Source organism: Sorex araneus, chromosome 6 (genome assembly GCF_027595985.1).
Source record: "Sorex araneus isolate mSorAra2 chromosome 6, mSorAra2.pri, whole genome shotgun sequence".
Taxonomy (NCBI): domain Eukaryota; kingdom Metazoa; phylum Chordata; class Mammalia; order Eulipotyphla; family Soricidae; genus Sorex; species Sorex araneus.
The window spans coordinates 134,768,486-134,791,161 of record NC_073307.1 but is presented as its reverse complement, the minus strand read 5'-3'; the positions used below and the strand labels follow the sequence as shown (position 1 = coordinate 134,791,161).

At 38.1% G+C, this 22,676-nt stretch overlaps 1 protein-coding gene across 1 annotated transcript in view; it reads left to right on the top strand.

Annotated features, from left to right (window-relative positions):
- Positions 1-22,676, top strand: part of CSTF3 (cleavage stimulation factor subunit 3) — a 92,906-nt gene that overhangs the window by 9,940 nt on the left and 60,290 nt on the right. Inside the window, exons 2-3 of the mRNA XM_004607885.2 lie at positions 10,190-10,291; positions 10,415-10,510. Coding sequence (XP_004607942.1) covers positions 10,190-10,291; positions 10,415-10,510 — 198 coding nt within the window. The remainder of the gene's footprint in view (positions 1-10,189; positions 10,292-10,414; positions 10,511-22,676) is intronic.

Below are 22,676 nucleotides of genomic sequence, written 5' to 3'. Positions count from 1 at the left end.
TACTCCTGGCAGTGCTCAGGGGACCATATGGGATGCTGGGATTTGAACCCGGGTCAGCCGCGTGCAAGGAAAACGCCCTACTCGCTATGCTATCACTTCAGCCCCTGGAAAATAATTTTAAAGGGATTTTATTTAATTTGTTTTAGGTTTTTGGGACACATCTCGTAATGCTCAGGTTTTACACCTGGCTGTGAGTTCAGGGATCAGTCCTCATGGGGCTTAGGTGACTAACCATGTGGGGTGCCTTGGGACCAAACCTAGGTCAGTCACGAGCAAGGCAAGCTCCTTCTAGCTGTATTGCTACTCTAGGCCCCTAAAGGAATTCATCTTTTTAGGAACTTTAAAATGAGCTGCGGAATGTGACTCAATGGTAGAGGATATGTGAGGTGCTGGGTTCTTTTCCCTGCAGTGTTGTCCTCTGAGTGCCAGGTCAGGAATGCCAGGTCCCCCACTAACACCACCAGGGCAGCACCCAGTGATGCTTAGGAGTTACTCCTGACTGCACTCAGGAATTACTCCTTGAGGCGCTAGAGGGTCCATATGGGATACCAGGGATCAAATCCAGGTTGGTCGCGCGCAAGGCAAATGCCCTGCCCACTGTACTATACTGGAATCTTACTAATTTTAATTGCTGGTACAGTATTCGTAGGTACATTTTATTTATTTATCTTTTGGTTTTGGGGACATTACTGGTGGTGCTCAGGGGTTACTCCTGGCTTTGCTCTTCGTAATCACTCCTGGCGGAGCTCAGAGAACCACATGGAATGCTGGGGATCAAACCTGGGTTGGTTGCATGCAAAGCAAGCGACTTACCCATTTTAATACTCTCAAACCCAGGTTATTCAATTTTTAAGAATTTTAATTGATCTATGAAAAGTTTGACAATTTAAGGAACTCAGGTCATGTTCGGTTTCTCTACTAAGGTCCCTTATCTGATGGGAGCTTGTACCTATACTACTTAAAAGGCTCTTGCAATTTAGTAATAGAAATGCCACCAAGTTAAAATGGGCAGTGAAATTGTGCAAACACTACTTAAAATATATCTACAGAGCCAAAATAACATGAAAGGGAATAAAAAGTGTCAGCTTCATTAGCTTTCAGGGAAATGTAGATCAAAACTATAGTGAGAGATCCTGCTTCTCACCCAACAATGATTATAATTTTCAAAAAGACAAGTAGGTCCATGGTAGCTAAGTGGTAGATTGCTCACCTCACATCCACATGTAAGGCCTTGGTTCAGTCTCACCATCACAAAAAAATAGGAATATTGGTGTTAAAAAGATAGACAATAATACTGAGGTAATGGGGAGATTGGAACCCTCAATAACACAGGTAGCAGCATGTATTGTTGGTACCTATGCAAGTTGGGAAGCTGGCAGGTCATCTCTAAATTGAATCGCCAAGATGTATAGCTCAGTAGTAGATCACTTGCCCTACCTGTGTGAGGCCCTGGATTGAATCCCTGCTGTGACCACCCAAAATTGTCAACTGTTGTTATTAAGATAAAACCTAGTAACTTCACTTACAGATAATAAGCCTAAGAAAAAAACACAAGAGGAACTCACTCTAAAATGGAAGTAGTCCAAATATATGTCAAGTAATGACATAATCAGAGGTGGAATATTTATACAATAGAGTATTTAGCAAAAGGAAGGAAAAGTACAGGCAATGATAAAACATGAACTTTGAGAGTGTGCAAAGTAGTAAAAGCTTGAAAGAAAAGAAAAGGAGTCAATTAAGTCAGTTAATACTCAGCAGTATACTGTCCCTGGGGGAAAAATTTTGTAGAACAGATTCTAGCTTTGTATTTCTTCAATGACATTTTTCTCTATTAAAAAAGTATGTTGTCTAGTTCACGATTTTTAGATTTTTTAAAAATGCATACCACTTAAGTATATAATATCTTAAATATACCACTTGAAGTAGTGTATGTTAATATCTCTATTTACTCCATACAGTTGTGTTGTTTTTCTGGTGTGTTGTTGTTTCCTCTTTGGTATTTGGATCAGCCGGTGGTGCGTGGGGCTTACTCCTGGCTTTGCTCTCAGGGCTCACTCGTGGTGACTCCATGGACTATATGGGGTGCCAGTGATAGAGCCCATGTTGCTGAGTGTCAGTGCCCTACCCGCTGTACTGTTTTTTCTGGCCCTTATCTATTATTTTTTGTACATTATGCAGTACCAGGGAAACTAGTCCAGCTTTGGCTTGCTTACTTAATTTGTAGAGAAGCTTGCTCTTCTTTAACATTCCCAGAAAGAAAAATGGTTATATTCTAATAGCAGAATCTGAAATCTGATAGTTTCTCACAATAAGAACTTAAAATAGGGGCTGGAGCAATAGCACAGCAGGTAGGGCGTTTGCCTTGCACGCGGCTGACCCGGGTTTGATTCCCAGCATCCCGTATGGTCCACTGAGCACTGCCAGGAGTTAATAATAACTGCTGGATAGGACAGTTATTTTGGTTGATATAGATGAAATTGATCTTAGTCCCTTACAAATGAGTGATTAAAAGCTTGGCAAAATTGCCTATTCTGACAAGAGATTCAAGAACTGTTAATAAAGCCCCATTCCTTAAAAGGCCCAAGTCTCTTTAGGTGTAGTAGAAAACTGCTTTCTTTGACCCTACCTTTTCTTTACCCTATAGCATATGGAAACCAAGCAAAGAAACAAAGATATTAAGAGTGTTTTCTACCCTAACTAGTTTGTAGCTCTGATGGATTAAGTGCCTTTTATTATGTGAATTACAACTACCAAAAAATTCGTGGCCATTTGGGTTGGCTTTCATTGCTAATTATCACACTTGATTGAAGTGTGTGTGGGGAGTGAACTAGATGCACGTATACATACACCCCCTTCCTCTCTGACTCCCACACACATTTATATTTAGAGAATTTCATAGATATTGAGTGGTGTGCTGAGTGGGCCTCACTCAGCAGTACTGGGAGTGGAGGGGTAATTTCTTGTGGTGCTATGGCTCAAACTTGGAATTCTTGTGTAGAATGCCTGTATAGCAGCCCTTTGAGCTGTTTTCCTTGCCCTCAAGAACATTAGACTAAATCCTTGACCAGAGGAAAATACTAAGGGATGCAATAAATTCTGAAAAGATTGAGCCATTATTCTGCCAGAATGTAAGTACTTTGGGAAGATTGATATAACTTAATTCTTGTGAAATGATAACTTAAACTCTACCAAACCCTCTGGATTTTTCTGTGGGGCCAGCAGTTTGTTTTTTGGGCCAGACCAGGTGGTGCTCAAGGGTCAGTCACTTTGGATCACTGCTTGGGGAACCATGCCGTGCCAGGGATCAGCGTAGGGCCGGGTGCATACCAGGCATGTGCTCTGGCTCTTTGAGCCCCTCCTTGGCCTGCAACAATTCTTGCAAAGATTCTTAAATACATGGGACCATTTCTCCCAAATGTTCAGATAGAATATAGGACTTACCTCTCTTTTAAACAATTAAAACATTTTTATGGGTATTTTTGACCTTTGGTTATACCTGGTGCGGTGCCCAGGAGCTTAGTGTTCGGGAATTGCTTCTGATGGTGGGTGATGGATTCCGGGCCTTTTTTAGGTAGAGCATGTGTCCTTTGTGCTATCTCTTCGACTCTGCCCATTTGTTTTTTTCTTTCTGGTTTTTGGGCCACACTTCTGTGTTCTCAGGATTCACTCCGCACGGTGGCTTGGGGGACCTTATGGGGTGCCAAGGATCGAACCTGGTCGGCCTTCTGTAAAAAAAAAAAAAAAATCTTAACCCACGGTGCTGTTTCAAAATGTATCTGGTTTATGCCCATTTCTAGAAGAATTCTGATTTAAAATTTAAAAAAAATTTAATTTAGGGGCTGGTTCGATCCCCAGCATCCCATATGGTCATGCACTCAGGAATTACGAGGAGTAATTCCTAAGTGCGTGAGCCAGGTGTAACCCCTGTGCATGCCAGGTGTGACCCCAAAAAGCAAAAAAAAAATTTAGTTTCTATGGTTTTTGGCTACACCTGGCATTGCTCAGGGATCATTCAGGTGAGCTCAGGGTTCTGTATGGGGTGCTAGGAATTGAACCTGGGTTGACTATGCAAAGCAAACACCTTGCTCCCGGTATTATCACTCCAGCCCCCTGAAGGATTCTGATTGAATTGGTCTGGACTGGATCATCTTCTAATTCCCCAGTTCCCCAGGGATTCTAATATGTTGTTACCGCATTGGCAAATCATGTAAAGATGTATTTTGTTCAGTAAAGAGACAGTTCTACTTGGCTATGATCATACTTAGTCATATACGAGGTGCTATTTTATGAATTCGTTTTATAAATCACGGTATACATTATTACCTGGTTTGTCAGGTTTAATTTTCAGCAGGTGGATATTGAATGATTCGTCGATTATTCAGGCTGCTTTGAATACACTGTTAGCATTTGTTAAATGAGGCAATTGATGATTGGTTTTAGTTCTGGTTTAAAGTTTCTGTGTCTTAACAGTGATAGAAGTTACTTATTCTATCATTACAGTTTTGGAGTTTGTTTTGGGTGCACAGTCTGTAGAGCTATAGAATAGTTTCCAGTGGTACTGGGGTCCAAACCTGGAGCGCAGCATATGCCAGGAATGCACTCCAGCCCCTTGAACTAACTCCTGACCCTTACCATTAACATCTTCTAGTTGGTATCTTAATACCAAAGTTCCTAATTTACTTAAAGGTTTTTGTTTGTGTTATTTGGGGGCCACACCTGGAAGTTCTCAGGGGACCAGGTAGTGCTCCAGCCTTTTGAGCTATTTCTCTGCCCTCAAATATTGGCTTGAGGTGGATAGGTGGGTGGCTGGCAGATTTTGGAGGACTCTGGACAGTGTTGTCCGGCTACTCTTGGTGCTCATGGGACTGTGCAGTGCCAGGGGTCAGCTGCATTCATTACATGTACTTAATCCCCTGTATTATCTTCCCAATCTTCCAATGATTGTTTCATGAAGTAATTGTCTTTATTTTATTGTATCCCAAGTGGCCCTTCAGCAATGTTGGCTACACACTAGCCACTGAGCTGTTATTTTTCAATTGAATAGTGACAATTCAGAGCAGAGGAGTATACAATGAAAATTTAAAATGTGTATGTTGTGTTTGTGTGTGTCTAGCCAAACCTCCCCCCACATTTTAAAACCTACTCTGAAAATTGTTGTTTCCATTTAGAGACCTGCCTTGTTCCTTTTGGTAACAGAAATTATGATTATTTAAACGGTATCTTTTTTTCTGCAACTACAAATGGCCTAACAGCTGAATATTCTTCACAGCTTCTTTTCTTTTTTTAAAAAATATTTTTATTTATTTATTTTTGCCTTTTGGGTCACACCCGGCAACGCACAGGGGTTACTCCTGGCTCTGCACTCAGGAACTACCCCTGGCAGTGCTCAGGGGACCATATGGGATGCTGGGATTCGAACCCGGGTCGGCCGCGTGCAAGGCAAACGCCCCTACCCGCTGTGCTATTGCTCCAGCCCCTTCACAGCTTATTTTCATTCATTTTTATCAGGTTAAGTTGCACAAAGTGGAATTAAGGATTAGATTTTCATGTTAAATTTTTTTGATTTTTTGACCTCACCCAGCTATGTTCAGGGATTATTCCTAGCTCTGGCACACAGTATTTACTTTTTTTTTTCCTTTTCTTTTTCCTTTTTGCTTGTTTTTTGTTTTGGGGCCATACCCAGCTATGCTCAGGAATCATTCCAAGCTCTGGAGGACCATATATGATGCCATGGATTGAACTTGAGTTAGCTGTGTGCAAGGCACACACTTCTGCATACCTTTTTACTGCTTTGTTAATTTTGATCCCTACCTCCCCTTTTCAGAATTTGGGCCACACCTGGTGATGTTCAGGGGTTATTTCTGGCTCTGCGTTCAGTAATTACTCCTGGTGCTCATGGGGACATTATAGGAATGGGGACTATAGGATTATTTCTGGGGACCATATGGGATGCTGGCCATCGAACTTCAGTCGGCAACATGCAAGGCAAGTGCCCTACTGGCTGTAGTGTCCCTCAGTACCTCATTTTTAAGGCTTATATTTATTCCAGTTTTGTAGTTAATTTTTATTTTTCTAGGAATTGTTTATATAATTAATTTCTCCTTGAATTAGTTTTTTACTGACTGGACCTTACACTGGTAAACATTTCCTTGAAATTGTTCATGTACTTTGCTCATTTTCTTTTTTGAATTGGTTTTTCATTGCTAGGACCACATAATTAGTTTAGCACTTTCTTATGTCTTTTGTGGGCATTTTAAAGTTTGACTTTGGTTACTCTTTTCTCCTGGGCGAACTGAAATTTTTTGTAATTAAGTTTACTCTTTCATGGTGGGTAGGGTATGGGCATTGTGTGGTTTCCAGGCTGCTTTATGTACAGTGCTCGGGACAAGGTGATGCCAGGGATCAAGCATTTCACCATGCCAGGTGTCAAACCTAGGCATTTCCCATGTAAAATCCATTCCCTGTAACTTGGATATTAAAATCTTTTGTCTCATCTAGAGAGGTAGTGTAGTGATGAAGGCACTTGCTTTGCATGCAGCTGACCTAGGTGTGATTCTCCAATACCACACACAGTCACCGGAGCACAGAGCCAAGAGTAAGCCCTGGCTACTGTTGGGTATGACCCAAAGGCCACTCCCACCCCACCCCGTTACTTAATTACCGCGTTACTTTCACAGAAAGTGTAAATAGGAATTTAGCTTTATTTTTGAGAAAGTTAACTATAATTACTCTTCACATAGCTAAAAGTTAGTCTGCTGCCGTTTTTTGACTAATCTGCCAGTCTGATTTGAAATGCCACATCCTTGCTAATTTTCAGCTTTATTTTGTGAACCTTTCTAATCCAGTAATTAATTTGTCAGTTATATTTAATTCCACGTTCTTTAAAAACATGTAGATGACTTTAGTCTTTAGGCTTCTTAAGGGCTTTTGTTTATTTTTTGGTGAAAACTAAGTTTTTTAATTTGTTTTTTGTTTGTTTGGGGGCCACATCTGGGGATGCTCAGGGGTTACTCTTGGCTCTGCACTCAGGGATCATTCCTGGCGGTGCTTGGGGCCCATAGGGGATGCTGGGGATTGAATCCTGGTCAGCTGAGTGGAAGGCAAACACTGTTCTATATCTCCGGCCTGTTTTTTGTTGCTTTGGTGTGTGTGTGTATGTGAAAGCTATTTTAAAAGTTATTTTGCAATTTAAAATTATAGTAGCCAGCAATTACAGTAGGTCAGCAAAACGCCTGGAGTGCATGCTTTCATGTCTGTGCACCATGGTTCTACACTGGTGCCACGTTGTTCCCAGGTTACCCCTGGGTTTAGCTCCAAAACCAAAAATTAAAAAAATAAAACTTCTTCCTTAGGTTCTTGGAAAAGTTGGTTCAGGGTAGAACACATGCCTTGCATGTGTAGGCCTCTGATTCTATCCCTAGCACCACAATTTTGATTTTCTCCTAAATGTATATTCACAGTGATGTGAACTAATTTATTCTAAAGAAGAATAGGTTTCTCCGAAGTTATAAAATGAGACCTCGAAAATAATTTCTCTAACTGCCTTTGGGGCAGGATTGTTTTATGAGATTTTATTAGATGTGACTGTGGGAGATAAATAGAATGATTTCAGGGAGAGTGCTTTCATCTTTTCCTTTTAAACTATGTTACTGTATTGACAGATTTACATTTCAACAAGTGTTATAAAATGTAAGAGAAAACTTTGGATAAATTAAGTTTAAGTGTCTATACATGGTAGTATTAGGAACCTAACTGAAGTAGCAATTTCATGCTTACTAGTTAATGGTTGAGGGTGTTGGCTTAAATATTTTGTTTATATAATAGTAATGACAACCTTTTTTAAGGAGAGTATTGAAAACATTCTCTTGTATTGATATTAAGATTTGGCAAGTTCCACAAAAAAACGCAAGACTTTGATTAATTCTATATGACCAAACATTGTATTTTGGGATATTTTGTTCTTGTTTTTATTGGCAGGCCGTTCTGGGTTCGATTCCTCTGTTCCTCTTGGAGAGCCTGGCAAGCTACAATGTAGAAGGATTATTTATATTTATGCCTTACCTGCTAGTTAATATTTTAGGGTTCTAGCTCATAACACTACCATTTGAAGTATTTAGAAAATACCAGAAGACAATTTTTCGTATGAGAATATATTTTGCAGAGCTGGAGAAAGTAGTAAAGTGGGTAGGGTGCTTGCCTTCTACACGACTGACCATGGTTTGATCTTTGGCATCCCATATGGTTTCCCAAGCACCCAGGAGTAGCTCCTGAACATCTCCTGGGTATGGCCCCAAAATCTAACATACATGCACACGCAGACGTGGTTTTGGTCAAACATCTGCTGGGTATGTCCTAAAATCAATCAGTCAAATGAATCTTTCTCTCTCCCTCTCTCCTTCTCTCCCCTCCCCCCTCTTTCCCTTTCTTTCTCTCCTCCCTCTCTCTCTGTCCCATGCACGTTTTTTGGGCAAACCCAGCTTTGTGATCAGAGCTGGAGTGACAGTACAGTATGTAAGGCACTAGATGTGCCCAGAGCTGACCTAATTTTGATCCCTCACACCATATATGGTCCCAGAACTCTGTCAGGAGTGATACTTGAGTGCAGAGAGAGGGATAAGTGTGGCTTGAGCAGTACTGGGTGTGAGCCCTAAACCAAAGAACTGGCCAAAGCATGCTCTCTAGACAGTTTAGCTGTCTCTCTAGAATGACCTATGGCAGTTTCTTCCCAGGACTGGGGGGTTTGTACCTTTTTCACTCAATTTCTGATTAGTATATAATGGAATTGTGAAATGATGTGATAATGCCACAGATTGAATGCTCAAAGTCCAGATGCATTTTAAGTCAGCCCTTTATTAGATTTGCAAATGTGTGAAATTATATTATATTCTAAGTGAATTTTAAGAGGTTTTTCATAAAAATAGCATGCACATGTTTGTAAGTTAACAGATGTTTCATATATATTTATATATTTTAATTATAAAGTTTAAAGATTGAGATTATAGAGGCAGAAATTCTTTTTTTAAAAGTTTTTTATTTTATTCTCCGTGCCCCCACCCCGACTCTCCAGCCCCCGTCCCCCGCCCCGCGTGACACGCTCCAAGCCCCTCCCCCGCCTCGTCACCATAGAGGCAGAAATTCTTAAGTATACTCTAATTGTCAAGTGGGGGGATAGATGCTGGGGAGTAAACCTTGGGCCTCATGCATGCAAGGCAAGGCGTGCACTCTACAATTGAACCACATTCCTGAACCTGCACTCATTTTGTTGGTCTGGGAATCAACAAGGGTCAGCAGCATGCAAGGCAAGCATTCTGGCCCTCCTATGTACACAATTTTCAGAGCATTAAAGGGAAGTATCTTGTTTTGTTTTGCTTTTTGGGTCATACTCGGTGATTCTCAGGAGTTAGTCCTGGTTCTGCACTCAGGAATTACTCCTGGTGGTGCACGGGGGACCTTATGGGATGTAGAGGATTGAACCCAGGTTGGCTGCAAGCAAGGCAAGCACCGTACCCACTTTACTGTCACTACGGCCCCAAAGGGAAGTATCTTGAGATCACATTTGATCTCAGTTACTGCTCTGTAGTATTTAAGATAGACTTTTTGAACTTTAAAATGCCCCAATGGATGATTCTGTTCTTTTTTATGTGTGACTTGTAGCTGTACATGTATATAAGCATATAGATACTACAAAGTGCAGTCCTTGTATACATATGTGTGTGTGTGTGTGTGTGTGTGTAATTTGTTTTTTGTGCCACATTCAGCAGTGCTCAGGGCTTACTACTAGCTCTGTGCTCAGGGATCACTCCTGGTGGAGCTCATAGGGTGCAGGGATCAAACCAAGGTTGACCAAATGCAAGGCTAATGCCCTAGTGTCCCCAAATCTATCTCTCTTTCTCTCTCTCTTGCTCTCTCACTCTTGCCTTTTGGGTCACATCTGGCAGTACTTAGGAATTACTCCTGGTGCTACTCGGGGGACCATATGGGATGGATGCTGAGGATAGAACGTGGGTTGGCTGTGTGCAAGGCAAATGCCTTACCCGCTGTACTAGCACTCCATCTCTCCAAGATCTCTTGTATAAGAAAACGTTTTTATTCACTTTATGATGTATCTGAGGGCAGTTGTGTGATGTATTTGTTTTAAATTAAGCATGAGATTTTAAAATATTAACTTCATTATTTTTCCCCCCACCAGGCAGCTGAGTATGTCCCAGAGAAAGTGAAGAAAGCTGAAAAGAAATTAGAAGAAAATCCATATGACCTTGACGCTTGGAGCATTCTCATTCGAGAGGCACAGGTTTAGTGATAATAGGATTACATTTCCTTCTCTATGGGTCCAATCACACTACTTGGTTCTACAGTAAATGATATTTTCATGATCCTAACATTGTAAATGCTGTTTATTGGTTTTCAATTTTAGAATCAACCTATAGACAAAGCACGGAAGACTTATGAACGCCTTGTTTCCCAGTTCCCCAGTTCTGGCAGATTCTGGAAACTATACATTGAAGCTGAGGTTAATATTTTATTTTATTTTTTCTTATATAGCATTTTATGGGAATTGCAGCTTATACATTATAGTGATAGTAAATCAGTTAGGAACGTAGATAGCATAACTAGGACAAGGAGGATTTAAATGTCTCTTGCCTTTATTTTGTAAAATAGGTATAAAGTAGTAATTAAAATGCATTTTTGAAACTTGGGTCTTGATAAATTGATGATTGTTGCATTTTGCAGTTGCAACAACATTAAAACAGTTTCAATGGTATTGGAGTGCTTTAGCCTTTTATTTACTTGTCGTGTCAATTTATTGCCTCCTGTGTCATTTATTTAGATCTCATTTTTCTTTTTATTCCTACTTACAATTTAATATGAATGGTATGAGAAAATACAGAAATGTTTTAGTTTTGTAGAGTATTTTGAGTGTCTGTTGTAAAATGAAACATCTAGGCAAAAATTATTTCAGATTTAATGTGAAATTGCATGGTTTTATCAATACATGTATGCACTTCAGTAGTTTAAAGAAAAGTTTTGTAGGATAAAGTTACATTATACAGAATAAGCTAATGTGACTCAAACCTATATAATCATGCTTCACCCAGTGATACTTAATTGATTTTTATCTTGAAATTTGAAGTCAGCCATTCTATTTTAAGATTAAGGTCCCTATTTTGATTAGAAGGAAAATGTTCATTTTTGCAAACTAGAGTTAGCAATCAACATGAAAATAAAGTGTTAATGTGTTGATAACAGTGGCACCATGTAATCATTTTTCAGGTTCTAGTTAATGGGATGAGGTGGGAATAACAGCCACATTAAGCTGAAAATGATATTCATTTTTATAACTATCATGACATTTTCTTATCTTGGAATATTTTCTAAAACAAATTAGGCAGACAAGTACACTGCAGCCTCCTCATAGCATTTTTCACTGTAGCTGAAATTTGATATGCCGGTTCATTTTGGACCTTTCCAAAGGGCTTCAGTATCAGCAGTGTTGAACATATTGCTATGCAACAGTGCTATAATAGACCCAGCTAACAGCAGATTGAAATTGAGGCTACAGTGTACTCATTTTATTTGTTCTGTAGTTTTGTTGTATTTGTTGGGGGGAAGGGATGAAGTAACTGACAAGACCAGGAACATTGTGTGTGTGTGTTCATTCTTTGTGTGTTGTGGTAGTGTGTGGTATGTGTACTTGTATGTGTGAGAGAGGTTGTGTCATGTGGCGTCTGGCTGTGGTTTTGGCCCAGGACCATCTGTTTCCTTAAGATTTCATCACTTATCCTTTGGAATCATTTCTTTCCTTAATATATTTAACCTTAAAAGTATACTAGCACAGAATTCACTGACTGAGTGACTTGGCATGCTTGAAGTGTGCTAAAGGCTGTGCTGCTTTATATTTTTCTTTAATGCAACGATCCTGGGTCACCACACTTGGTCTGCATTCAGTCTATAAACACATTGCATATATGCAAACTCATCATAAATTAACATACTTTGTACGTGATACTTTTTGCATAATATGGCAGTACTTTCTGAGTTAGAAATTTGTTTCTCAAATGTTCAGAGAGTATTTTATTACAGCATAAGTTAAACTGAAATTGGCGCTTAAATGCTCCATTTTGTAAGTATAAACACAATTAGTCTGTCCCATTTCCTGTCTAACTGTATAATCCTTAAAAAAAAAAAAACAACCAATCCCATGACAGACTACATGAGGGCTGGGGATATGACTCAAATGTAGAGCGCTTGCCTCAAATGTGGGAGTCCTTGGTGTGATCCATTTTACTACCAAAAAGGAGGGGGTGGCAGGTGTTATTCCAAAGGCTTGAAATTTGTCCAGCTAACAAGCACATCACATATATTTGCTTTTTGGGGGGTGGGGGGCACTCCCTGCCGTGATCAGGGGCTGCTACTGGTTCAGTGCTGGGGTGGATTGGGGATTAAACCCAACTTCTAACATGTAAAGCATGTGCTCAACTTTTTGAGCTGTCTCTTCAGCCTATGTCATATATTTTAGAGGTGCAAAGAGCTATTTATCAGTAGATAATGTTTTCAGTTAATTCACATACAGATACATATGTATGAAACATCTGTTGAAAAATGGTAAAGTAGTATTTTGTAAACTTTCTGTTTCCAGTTGAGGAATTAAGGTTCTATGCCAATTTCAGAACTGTGGTTTTCTTCTTTCTGATTTACTTACATTTTCAAATATGTATTTGTTTAGATGTGACAGGCTAAAGTTTTCTTTGGTCCTCTGACCCAGTGTGACCTCTAATATTTCTGGATAAGACCCACGATCTATTTATAATAAATCTGAAATGATAATAAGAATGTCATTACATTAAAGGTGATATTAAAGTATTCACATAACATCCTGTATGCACTCTCAAGAAAATAAAGTTTTGTTATTACATTTGTTGTAATCAGTACTTTGTGGTGGGACAATTGCAGTGTTTCATTTCTTTTATCTTCAGCTAAATCAACATGTGTGCATCCAAAGATACTTTGCTTTTATCTAATAGAAAATACATCTTTAATAACAATATAATTTGCTTCCTCAAATATCTTAAAATCCTTTTAACAATGTGGCAAAAGAGGGTTATTTTTCATTTTAAGCTTGAAAAATTAATTTTCAAACCAAATGAGCATAATGTAATTTTTTCTTAGAGAATTTAATTCTTATTTGTCAATATGTCTGCTTTTTTATGAGTGAGCATTTAATGGTACCTTAGTACTTGTGTGAAATTTGAGCTTTGAAATGTCATAGTTACTCACTTTCCTTTTTTTTGCATAGAAATTTTTTTAAGTAAAACTATTGAATTGACATTTAATACCTACTTAATCGTCAGTATAGTTACATAATCTCAAGATTGAGCTAAATTACTTAAGTGTTTTATATATTTTTTATATGTTACATAGGAGATATGTCTCAAGTGTGAAATATATTCGTTCTTGAATTCCAAAACTGCTACTTTTTTTTTTTTTTTTGAGACTACACCCTCAGTTCTCAGGGGCCACTGCTGGCTCTGTTCTTGAGTTTCACAGTTTCTGGCAGTACTCAGGGGATCATGCAGTAGCCTGCAATTAACCCAGCCCTCCAACATGCACTGTGTGTGCTTGAACCTCTTAAACTATCTCTGTAGGTCAAAACAGCTGCCTTAGTATTGAAGCAATGAACAGTTAAGTGATGATGCTTAGAGTTTCAGTAAAGTATCTAAATCAGAAACTTCTGCTTACTTATAAAAGGAAGTGTTTTAATCTGTCATTTAGTCAATTATTTGGAGACTATCATGTTGCAGTGTATTTTTGAGCTTAAGAAACTGGAGATTTTAGCGGGCCAGAGAGATAATCTGGGTTAGGACGCCTACCTTGCACTGACCTGGGTTTAATTCCTGGCACTGCTAACCCCTCCAGGAGTGATCTCTGAGCACAAGCCAGGAGTGAACCTTGAGCACTGCTAAATGAGGCCCCCAAACAAAACTATGAGCACTGAGGTAGTTTTGCCTAATTATTGGCCCCTCCATGTCTTTTGATTTCTATAACCTTTTATGTAGCAGTACATTCGATGTAAGCTATATTTTATTGCTACAAATAAATTTTGAATTGGCCATCTTCATAAGAAATTTTCCTAAGATCAGGTGATTTTTACTAGCTGAAGGAGAAATGAAAGCAGTACTGTTGGTAATAGAAACAATGTATCTTGCTATCTGTGAAAGCTGTATTTCTAATAAAATATATAGAGAATTGATTGCTTTTTATTTTAAAAGTGTAAAAAAGTGAATCATATACATAATGGGTTATGGAGTAAATCATTTTTTAAAAAGCCTTTCTACTTCGGAAAAATGACTTTAAATAATTTTCTTCTTGGAAAATGGAACTGAACTCAGGATGGAACATGAGTGACCTAAATTGAAATGAACTTCTCCACTGTCAATGTTTTCATGCCTCCAAATAGCAGTACTGTATTGCAGTGTCTTGTGTATTTTAAGTAATGTGGTTTTTAAATACAGATAAAATTATTGAATTAACATAGTTTATAATTTCTTTTCTTAAGCTTAAGACCTTTTTGAAAAGTCTGTACTCTTTTTCTTATAAATCTGCTCTTTTCCTGTTTGTAATAAATGTTGGTCCATGTCTGTGTGATTATTCAAATGTTACTCTAAAATACAAATATACCCTTTAATCTACAATTAAAATGTAGAGTAGGTGTAAAAGCATGAAGAATTATTTGAATACACAAAACTGATCAATAGTATTTTGATTGCATACTATTTTAAAACAGGAAATAGTTGCTTTGTTAATGTTAAAGATGGTAAGGTTCTATTTTTAGTTTATGAAATATCCCATCTTTATCTTTTGAAAATCTTTGTGTCTTACTCTTTTTTACAATAGAGCCATTTTCATTCATTTCCGTTGAGTTTTTTTTGGAGGAGTTGACCTTTTTGTTTGTTTTGGGCCATATATGTGGTGCTCAGGTTCTACTGGGGGAATATAGCTATGCAGTCCGTTGGTCTCCTAAATAAAACATGATCAGCCCATTGAGCTATCTTTCCAACCCCCAGGATATATCCTTTAAAGCAAAACCTTGTGTTAACCTAATGCTTTTTGTGTTTATATTAGCAGAGGTAACATTTTGTTACTGATGAACATAAAAATCTGTAATTTTTTTTTTTTCCCCATCGTCACATGGTTCCAGGTAAAAACCCAGGGCATTACACAAGCAAGGCAAGTGCTTGAGCTACACTTGAGCTACATCCCTGGTCCTCCTCTATAAACTTTCTTAACATTTAAGCCCAGCTTTTTTATGTTCGATTTTTGTGTTTGTAAAATAGGAGTTCATGGTATATTATGAAAATGTGGAAAATCATCTTCAGCCAGATTTATGACAAGAATATTTGCTCTTTTTTAAAAAATGCCCTTCAATCATGCAACTTGAAGTTTCCCTGTGGTTAGTATTTTTGTTAAATTTCTTTAACTTATGAATTAAAACATGAATGGAAAAATACAGAATACTAATAGTCTTTAAAAAATTATCAGCATAGTAGTCGGTAAGATCATAGGGAATTATTTTGGTATATCCTCCCTTTCTCTCTAATTAAAGATAGACTCCAAAATGGCTTTCATGAATAAGCACAAACACATTTAAGCCTTTTATGCAGAATTGGAAATATTATTTGGAGAGAGAATTAATCCTGTCTGGTTCCTTTATGTTCAAAGAACCAAGGGTGCAGAGCACTCTTCGAGAACCAGATCAAAATGGACTTTCTAGAAAACATCTCAAAGTCAAAGTTTCAGATAATTTCTAACGGGTTCATTATTTTTGTTCAGTATGTTCTTTTCAAATTGCAAAGAACAATTTCTGATTAACTCTGATTCAAATCACTTCTTAGAAATGAAGCTGGTCTCAAGTACATAGTGATATCTGTAAATATATGTACTTCTAAATGTGGATAAGAATGCACTTATTTGCTTAAAAAAATTTTTTTAAGTTTTATTTTTTGGGTTTTGGGCCATACTAATGGTGCCCAAGAGACCATATGTGGTGCTTGTATTCAAAACAGAATCAGTTATGTGCAAAGCAAACAAGCACTGTACCCCTGTTGTACTGTCTCTCGGCCCGTTTAGCGGTTTGGGAACAGAAAACCGCGTTTCAAAGTATCAAGCTCAAATAAATATACTCTTCCTATATTATTTGTTTTTGTTTTGGGGCCACACCTCTCGATGCTTAAGATTTACTCCTTGCTCTGTGCTCAGGAATCACTCCTGGCAGACTTGGGGGGACCATTATGGAATTCCATGGATCCAATTTGGGTCAGCTGCACATTGCCTTCCCAGTGTTGTACTATCTCTTGGCCCCTCTCTGTCCCATATTTAAAATTCTCTTCACTTTGATTTGGGCCCTACCTGACTGTACTTGGGTCATTGTTCCCTGCTCTGCTCACAGGGCTGTGTCTTGCCTCAGCCCTTTTTGAGTTTTCTCTCCAGCCTCCACAGTTATTTTATTTATATATGTTTTGTTTGGGGGCCACTTATACCAGTGCTCAGGGGATTACCCCTGGCCCTGCACTCAGGGATTATTATAATACTCCATTGGGGGACCCTTTGCCATCGTAACACTAAGTCAGTTGAGGAGCACTTGCCTTGCATGTGTGAGGCTCTGGCTTTGATCCTTGGCACCCTCCCCTCAGTTGTCAGAATTGATGTATGTTAATTAAAATAAGGAATAATGCTTTGAAATAAGATCTGATGATAACTGAGTTGTAAATTAGATTTTTAAAAATAAGCACGATTTTAACCCTAGCATAGGTGATATGGTATGGTCCCTTTTTTAAATGACATATAATTTTAAAATTTACTATAAAAGATAACTGTATTTTTCAGATTATTATAGTACATTACTTAACACCCCTGACTTCCATGACAATTGATTTTGAGGGTGGCATTTTCTGCAGCATTTTCATAAAATTGGAAGGAAATAATTTACAATATGTGATTTTTAGGCAGACAGTGTTCATGTACCATGCTTTCCATTGCAGAGCCACGGTTGCTCCTGACTTGTCCATTTGCCTATTTGTCCCCCCTCAACTCATTTGATCTCTAATTTATTTGTTTTTGGGTTTTGGGCCACACCCAGCAGTGTACGAGGCTTACTTTTGCCTCTGCACTCTGATTTCTCCTGCTAGTGCTCAGAGAGTATATGGGGTGCTGGTGATTGAACCTGGGTCGGCCATGTGCAAGACAAACATCCTATCTGCTGTACTATTTGGTTCCAATCCTTAATTATCTCTTAATAGTTTACATACTTGACTGCTTTGGAGTTGATCACCTGGGAAGCTTTAAACCTCCACTATTATCAAATTGGTACTGTTGACTCACTTTCCAAAGGGTGAACAAATGAAATGTTTTGGGGTGAGTCTGATGGTCATTTTTGGGAATTGAGACCCGGAGGCAGTAGTTAAGTCTTAATGATGTGTGTATATTTCATACTATACAGAATACTGCCTATATCCATGTGGACAATAAAGTGATTATTCTCTTGGCTTGTTCATTTAACTGTGTTTATCAGTCAGTATTAAGTAGTAATCTTTGAGCATTTACTGAGTTTCCTAGTATTCTTGGCCGTGTGCTGACTGTTACATTTAGAGTTATGTTCATGGACTTTGACAGTGTTCTTGATCTTCTGATATCAAAACTTTGTTTTGGGCTCCAGAACCTTTTTTTTTTTGGGGGGGGGGTCACACACTTACGCTCAGGGTATATTCCTGACTGGACTGGGGACCATATGGGAATCTGGGAATCAAACCCAGGTCAACTGTGTACTTGGCAAATTCCTACCCACTATACTGTCTCCTCCAAAAACATTTTTTAATGGATGCATTATCATTGCAGTACCAGGTTCCTTTGGAATTAGACTACAAAGGAAGGTTTCAAATTATTAAGATAGCCACACAAATTAGATAGCATCGCTGAAAAAAGGTTCTGTCATTTTTGTAATGTTTGAGTACCACAGCTTTTCAGATTACTAGCTAGCATCCATTCATTTAGTTACTACTTCGGTCTTTATATGCAAACAATTATGGATGGAGGGAGGTTTGTTGAATTTCTTACAAAGAACTAGTCTTTTCTAGCTGCCTGAGATGATGCACACCACACTGTGCTGGAGGATCATGCAGTGACAGGAATTGAACCTGGAACTCCCACAGGCAAAGAATGTACTTCAATCCTTTGGGCCATCTCCCTGGCCTTTGTTTCTGAATCGTTCTCCAAAAATCAAGTTAACTCTTTCAATAATTTTTTTACTAATGTCCCTCCCTTAATTTATTCCCCCTTTTGTCTTTATGGTTTCAGAAACAAGTAGATGTTATTTTTTTCTTTCAGTCTATCCAATTAATATTTATTAGGAGATTGGGCTCTTTTCAACTATTCATGAGAATTTTATCACCCATGATAAGTATTTCAGTAATACCAAAGTTTTGTGAAACAAATGCCAAGAATGGTACTACTTTATAGAGTATAGAATATAGTGAATATAATGAATATTCCAACAAATAACTTTCCTGTAGTATATATGTACACATTACCTCAACCACCACTTCCTTGATAAACAATTTTGACTTTTGTGTAACTGAAATTTTTAATTATGTTGTTCTCAGGATTTGTTACGTGAGGTAATGCCAAAACAGTTGTTAAGATTATTGTTTAGAGATGAAGATTCAAGTTATATGCCAGTCATTGGGAATCCATGATCTAATTTGTTAGATATTAAACAGCAGGTTAATATTTTTAAGACTTATAAAACTGACATTTTAATAAAGTAGTTTTTATCATGTATCTTGTTACTTTCAATCTAGACAAAAACATTGCTAGAACAATGTATGGAATTCCAAAATGCATACACCTTTCTCACAGATTTTTAACATTGTACATAATCCTTATCTGTGTGTGTGTGTGTTTTTTCCGTGAACCATAGGAGATTAGATTTCATTCACTGTATCTTAATACTAAACTGTTTCTCAATAAAAATAGTTTCATGAATAAATTCTTTTGAAAACTCAGGATATTTTACAGTAACAATGTTAACCTAAGTCTGTGTTCTTCTATTCTAATATTTTCCTGTATATATCAATTTTCTTCTAAATCATCTGTTCCATGATCATTGTATACATAATGATAGGGTTGTAGATTTTGGGAAACTGCATCTTCACATTACCTAATAATGTTCTATGTTGTCTTTAATTTTTTTCCACAGCAATGTTAGCATGAAAGAAGGAAATGAAATTATATGAGGGTCTGCTATAGTTGTCATTACTCTTTTGCCTAATGTTGAACATTTCCTCTGCTTAAATTTTCCTGTTTTTTTCTAGGAATGGGGGGATCGGTTTTGGACCACGTCCAGAGGTGCTCAGGGGCTATTCCTGTTTAAGCTCGGGGTCTCCTGGCTATTTCTTCACAGTTACAGATTTTAGTTTTACATTATATTTCAGCTGAAAAACTACAAATGATGTTCTGTGTTCAGAGACAGCATACTGATATTTATTCACTACATAATATTTATGTCATTGTTGGCCATTTGCTTTATTGATACTATTTTTTTCTTTTGTGATTAATAAAAAGGAGATCCTTTGATTCTCTAAATATCCTATTTCTTTTCCAACTTCTCCATTTGATTCTTGCCTGGATTAATGAGTGGCCTTTATATACTTTTTGACATACAATGTTTTTATTGTTGTTGAGTATGATTGCTATTAATGACTGAAATAATTTTATTTTAAATTAGCTTAAAATAAACTAAGTTTATTTATATTAGAAAATATTAGCTGCTTCTTATGCCATCACTTTTCTCCCTTTAAAGAACTTACCTAATGAGTGGTTAGAAAAGATGATTTACAGGATTTTGATTGGTTTATGATTACAACAAGTTTTCAAAATATAAAATTAGGTTCTGCCAGTAATGTCTTTAAATACTATCATGCTATCTGGAGAATATAAAAATTTTCTCCAAGGTTGGAGCAATAATACAGCAGATAGGACACTTGCCTTGCGTGTAACTGATCTCAGTTTTGGTTTTCAGCATCTCATATATTCCCCTGAGTAGCTCCAGGAGGAATTCCTGAGTGCAGAGCCAAGAGGAAACCCTGAGCACCGCTAGGTGTGGCCCTTATCCCCTCTTTTTTCCTCCTCGTTAGAAACCCACTGTGTTATATTTTCTTTCATTAATTGTAATTACCCTCATGATGTAATTAATTGACTAAAAGCCTTATTGTGGGTTTGGTTTTGTTTTTTGCTTTATTTTTGGGCCATAATGGGATACCAGGGATTGAATCCCAGTTGGCTATGTGCAAGGCAAGTGCACTACATGCTACACTACTGTTCCAGCCCCAATTGATCTTATTTTAAATACAGAATACATAGCGTGGCTACCATCAGCTGGAGGTCATTCCTGGTGGTGCCTGGTGGATCGTGCATTGCTGGGGATCAAACTCAGTCCTCCTACCTGTATCGCCTGAGGTCCAGCTCTCTAAGCTATCACTTAAGGCTCAAGAGTTAAACTTTATATTTAACTTCATGTTGTGTGTAGGTTGTTGTTGGTTTTTTGGGTTTTGTTTTGTTTTTTCCACACCAAAATTTCTTACTCCTGATTCTGCTCAGGTATCACTGCTGGCAGGGCTGGGCACCATTTGGGATACTGGGATTTGAACCTGGGTCAGCAAGGCAAGGTAATTAGAAAAAATGTAAATCATCAAATTCTAAAAATCATTTTTTCTAGCTATGTGCTGTACTATCTCTCTGACCCCATATTATTTTACTTGGTATTTGGGTGGTAGCCAGCAATGCTCAGGGGTTACCCCAGGCTCTGCACTCAGTAATTACTCCTGGCGGTGCTCAGGGGACCATATGGATGCTGGTTACCAAAGCCAGGTCAGACACATGCAAGGCCTTACCTGCCTTGCTATTCCACAGTCCCCGTTCGTTCGTTCGTTCGTTCATTCATTCATTCATTCATTCATAGTCAAATTAGAAAGTTCAAGTGGACTTGGAAGGGGTTAAGTGCATGCCTAAGAGGCAGTCAACCCCAGTTTGGTCTGTGGTACTGCATGGACATCAGAGTACAACTAGGCATAGCCCAGACTTTACCTACTTCCCCCAAAGTTCAAATTATTACCTATATATTACAATGTGTTTACAAGTACCATAGTTTCAGATTACTTATTTAAATAACTTTTCCATTTTATTGGTTTGTTTTTTGTTACTCTGGCACATTCTGATGTTGTACCATATTTGATGCTTGTATTTGATCCAGAGTCATGGCCATAGCTACATGCTAGGCAAGCACTTTAACCATGTATTGTCTCTGACTCAGTTTCTTAGCTTTTGAAACATAAATTAGGAAGTTAGAAATGTAAAGGATTAAAATGACTTAGGCATTAGAGAAATAGTACAGTGGGTGCTTTGCTTGCACCCAGTTGACCCGGATTTGATCCCCAGAACCCCATATGGTCACTTGAAGGCCACCAGAAGTGTTCCTTGAGCTTAGAGCCCAGAGTAAGCCCTGAGCACAGTCAGGCGTGCCTCTCACACAAAGCAAAACAATAGGGGGAGGGATTAAAATGATAAATCATAGAAATACTATTTCCTATGGTGTCCACTATATTTCAGTTTGAACAAAAGTAAAAAACATTTTTGTATGTTTAAGTAGGATGGATATTTCCTTCAGGTTTAGAGTTCTTCCCTACTATCTAGTGACCTGATAACAGTGTTTGGGCAAGCATGCTTAAAGGGTGGTTCACAGAATTAGTGGGATGGTACACATTACTCCAAAGGGTAGATAGAGAGTAGGAGTGATAGGATTTGGGATGATGCACTATGAATTTTTTTTGTTCTTTTCTTTCCTGAGTATTATAGAAATTTAGAAATATTGAATGGTATAGCAAAAATATATATCTCCTCCTTTAACTCACTCTGCCACCTCTACTTTTTAAAAATATTTTAATTTTTTAAATTTTTATTGAATCACCATGAGATAGTTACAAGCTTTCATGTTTGGATTACAATCTCACAATGATCAAACACCCATCCCTCCACCAGTGCACATTCCCCACCACCAATATCCCTGGTATACCCCCCTTCCCACCCTCCTCCTGCCTCCATGGCAGACAATACTCCCCATACTCTCTCTCTACTTTTGGGCATTATGCCTTGCAACACAGACACTGAGAGGCCATCATGTTTGGTTCATTATCTACTTTTGGACACATCTTCCATCCCGGCTGATTCCTCCATGCCACCTCTACTTTATATTTAAATATGTACAGAACCACAGTGCAGTATTATCACACTGAAAAGTAGTATTCTAAATTGTTTATAAGAAACTCATACTTTCATTTTTCAGCTGTCCCAGGTTCCTAAAGCTCCTATTTCCATGGTCACTGCAGTTGCAATTGTATTTAACATCTTTTTTTGTTTTGTTTTTTAGCCATACACAGCTGTGCTCAGGGCTTACTCTTGGCTCTGCATTCTTGGGACCAAAATGGGTGCTGGAGATTGAACCTGGGTCAGCCACGTGCAAGGCCAAGGAGCCCTACCCACTATACTGTATTTGCAGCCCCTATTTTACGTTCTAATGGTTCTTTTTGCTATGACTTTTGTTTTAAGTAGCATACATATTTAATATTCTT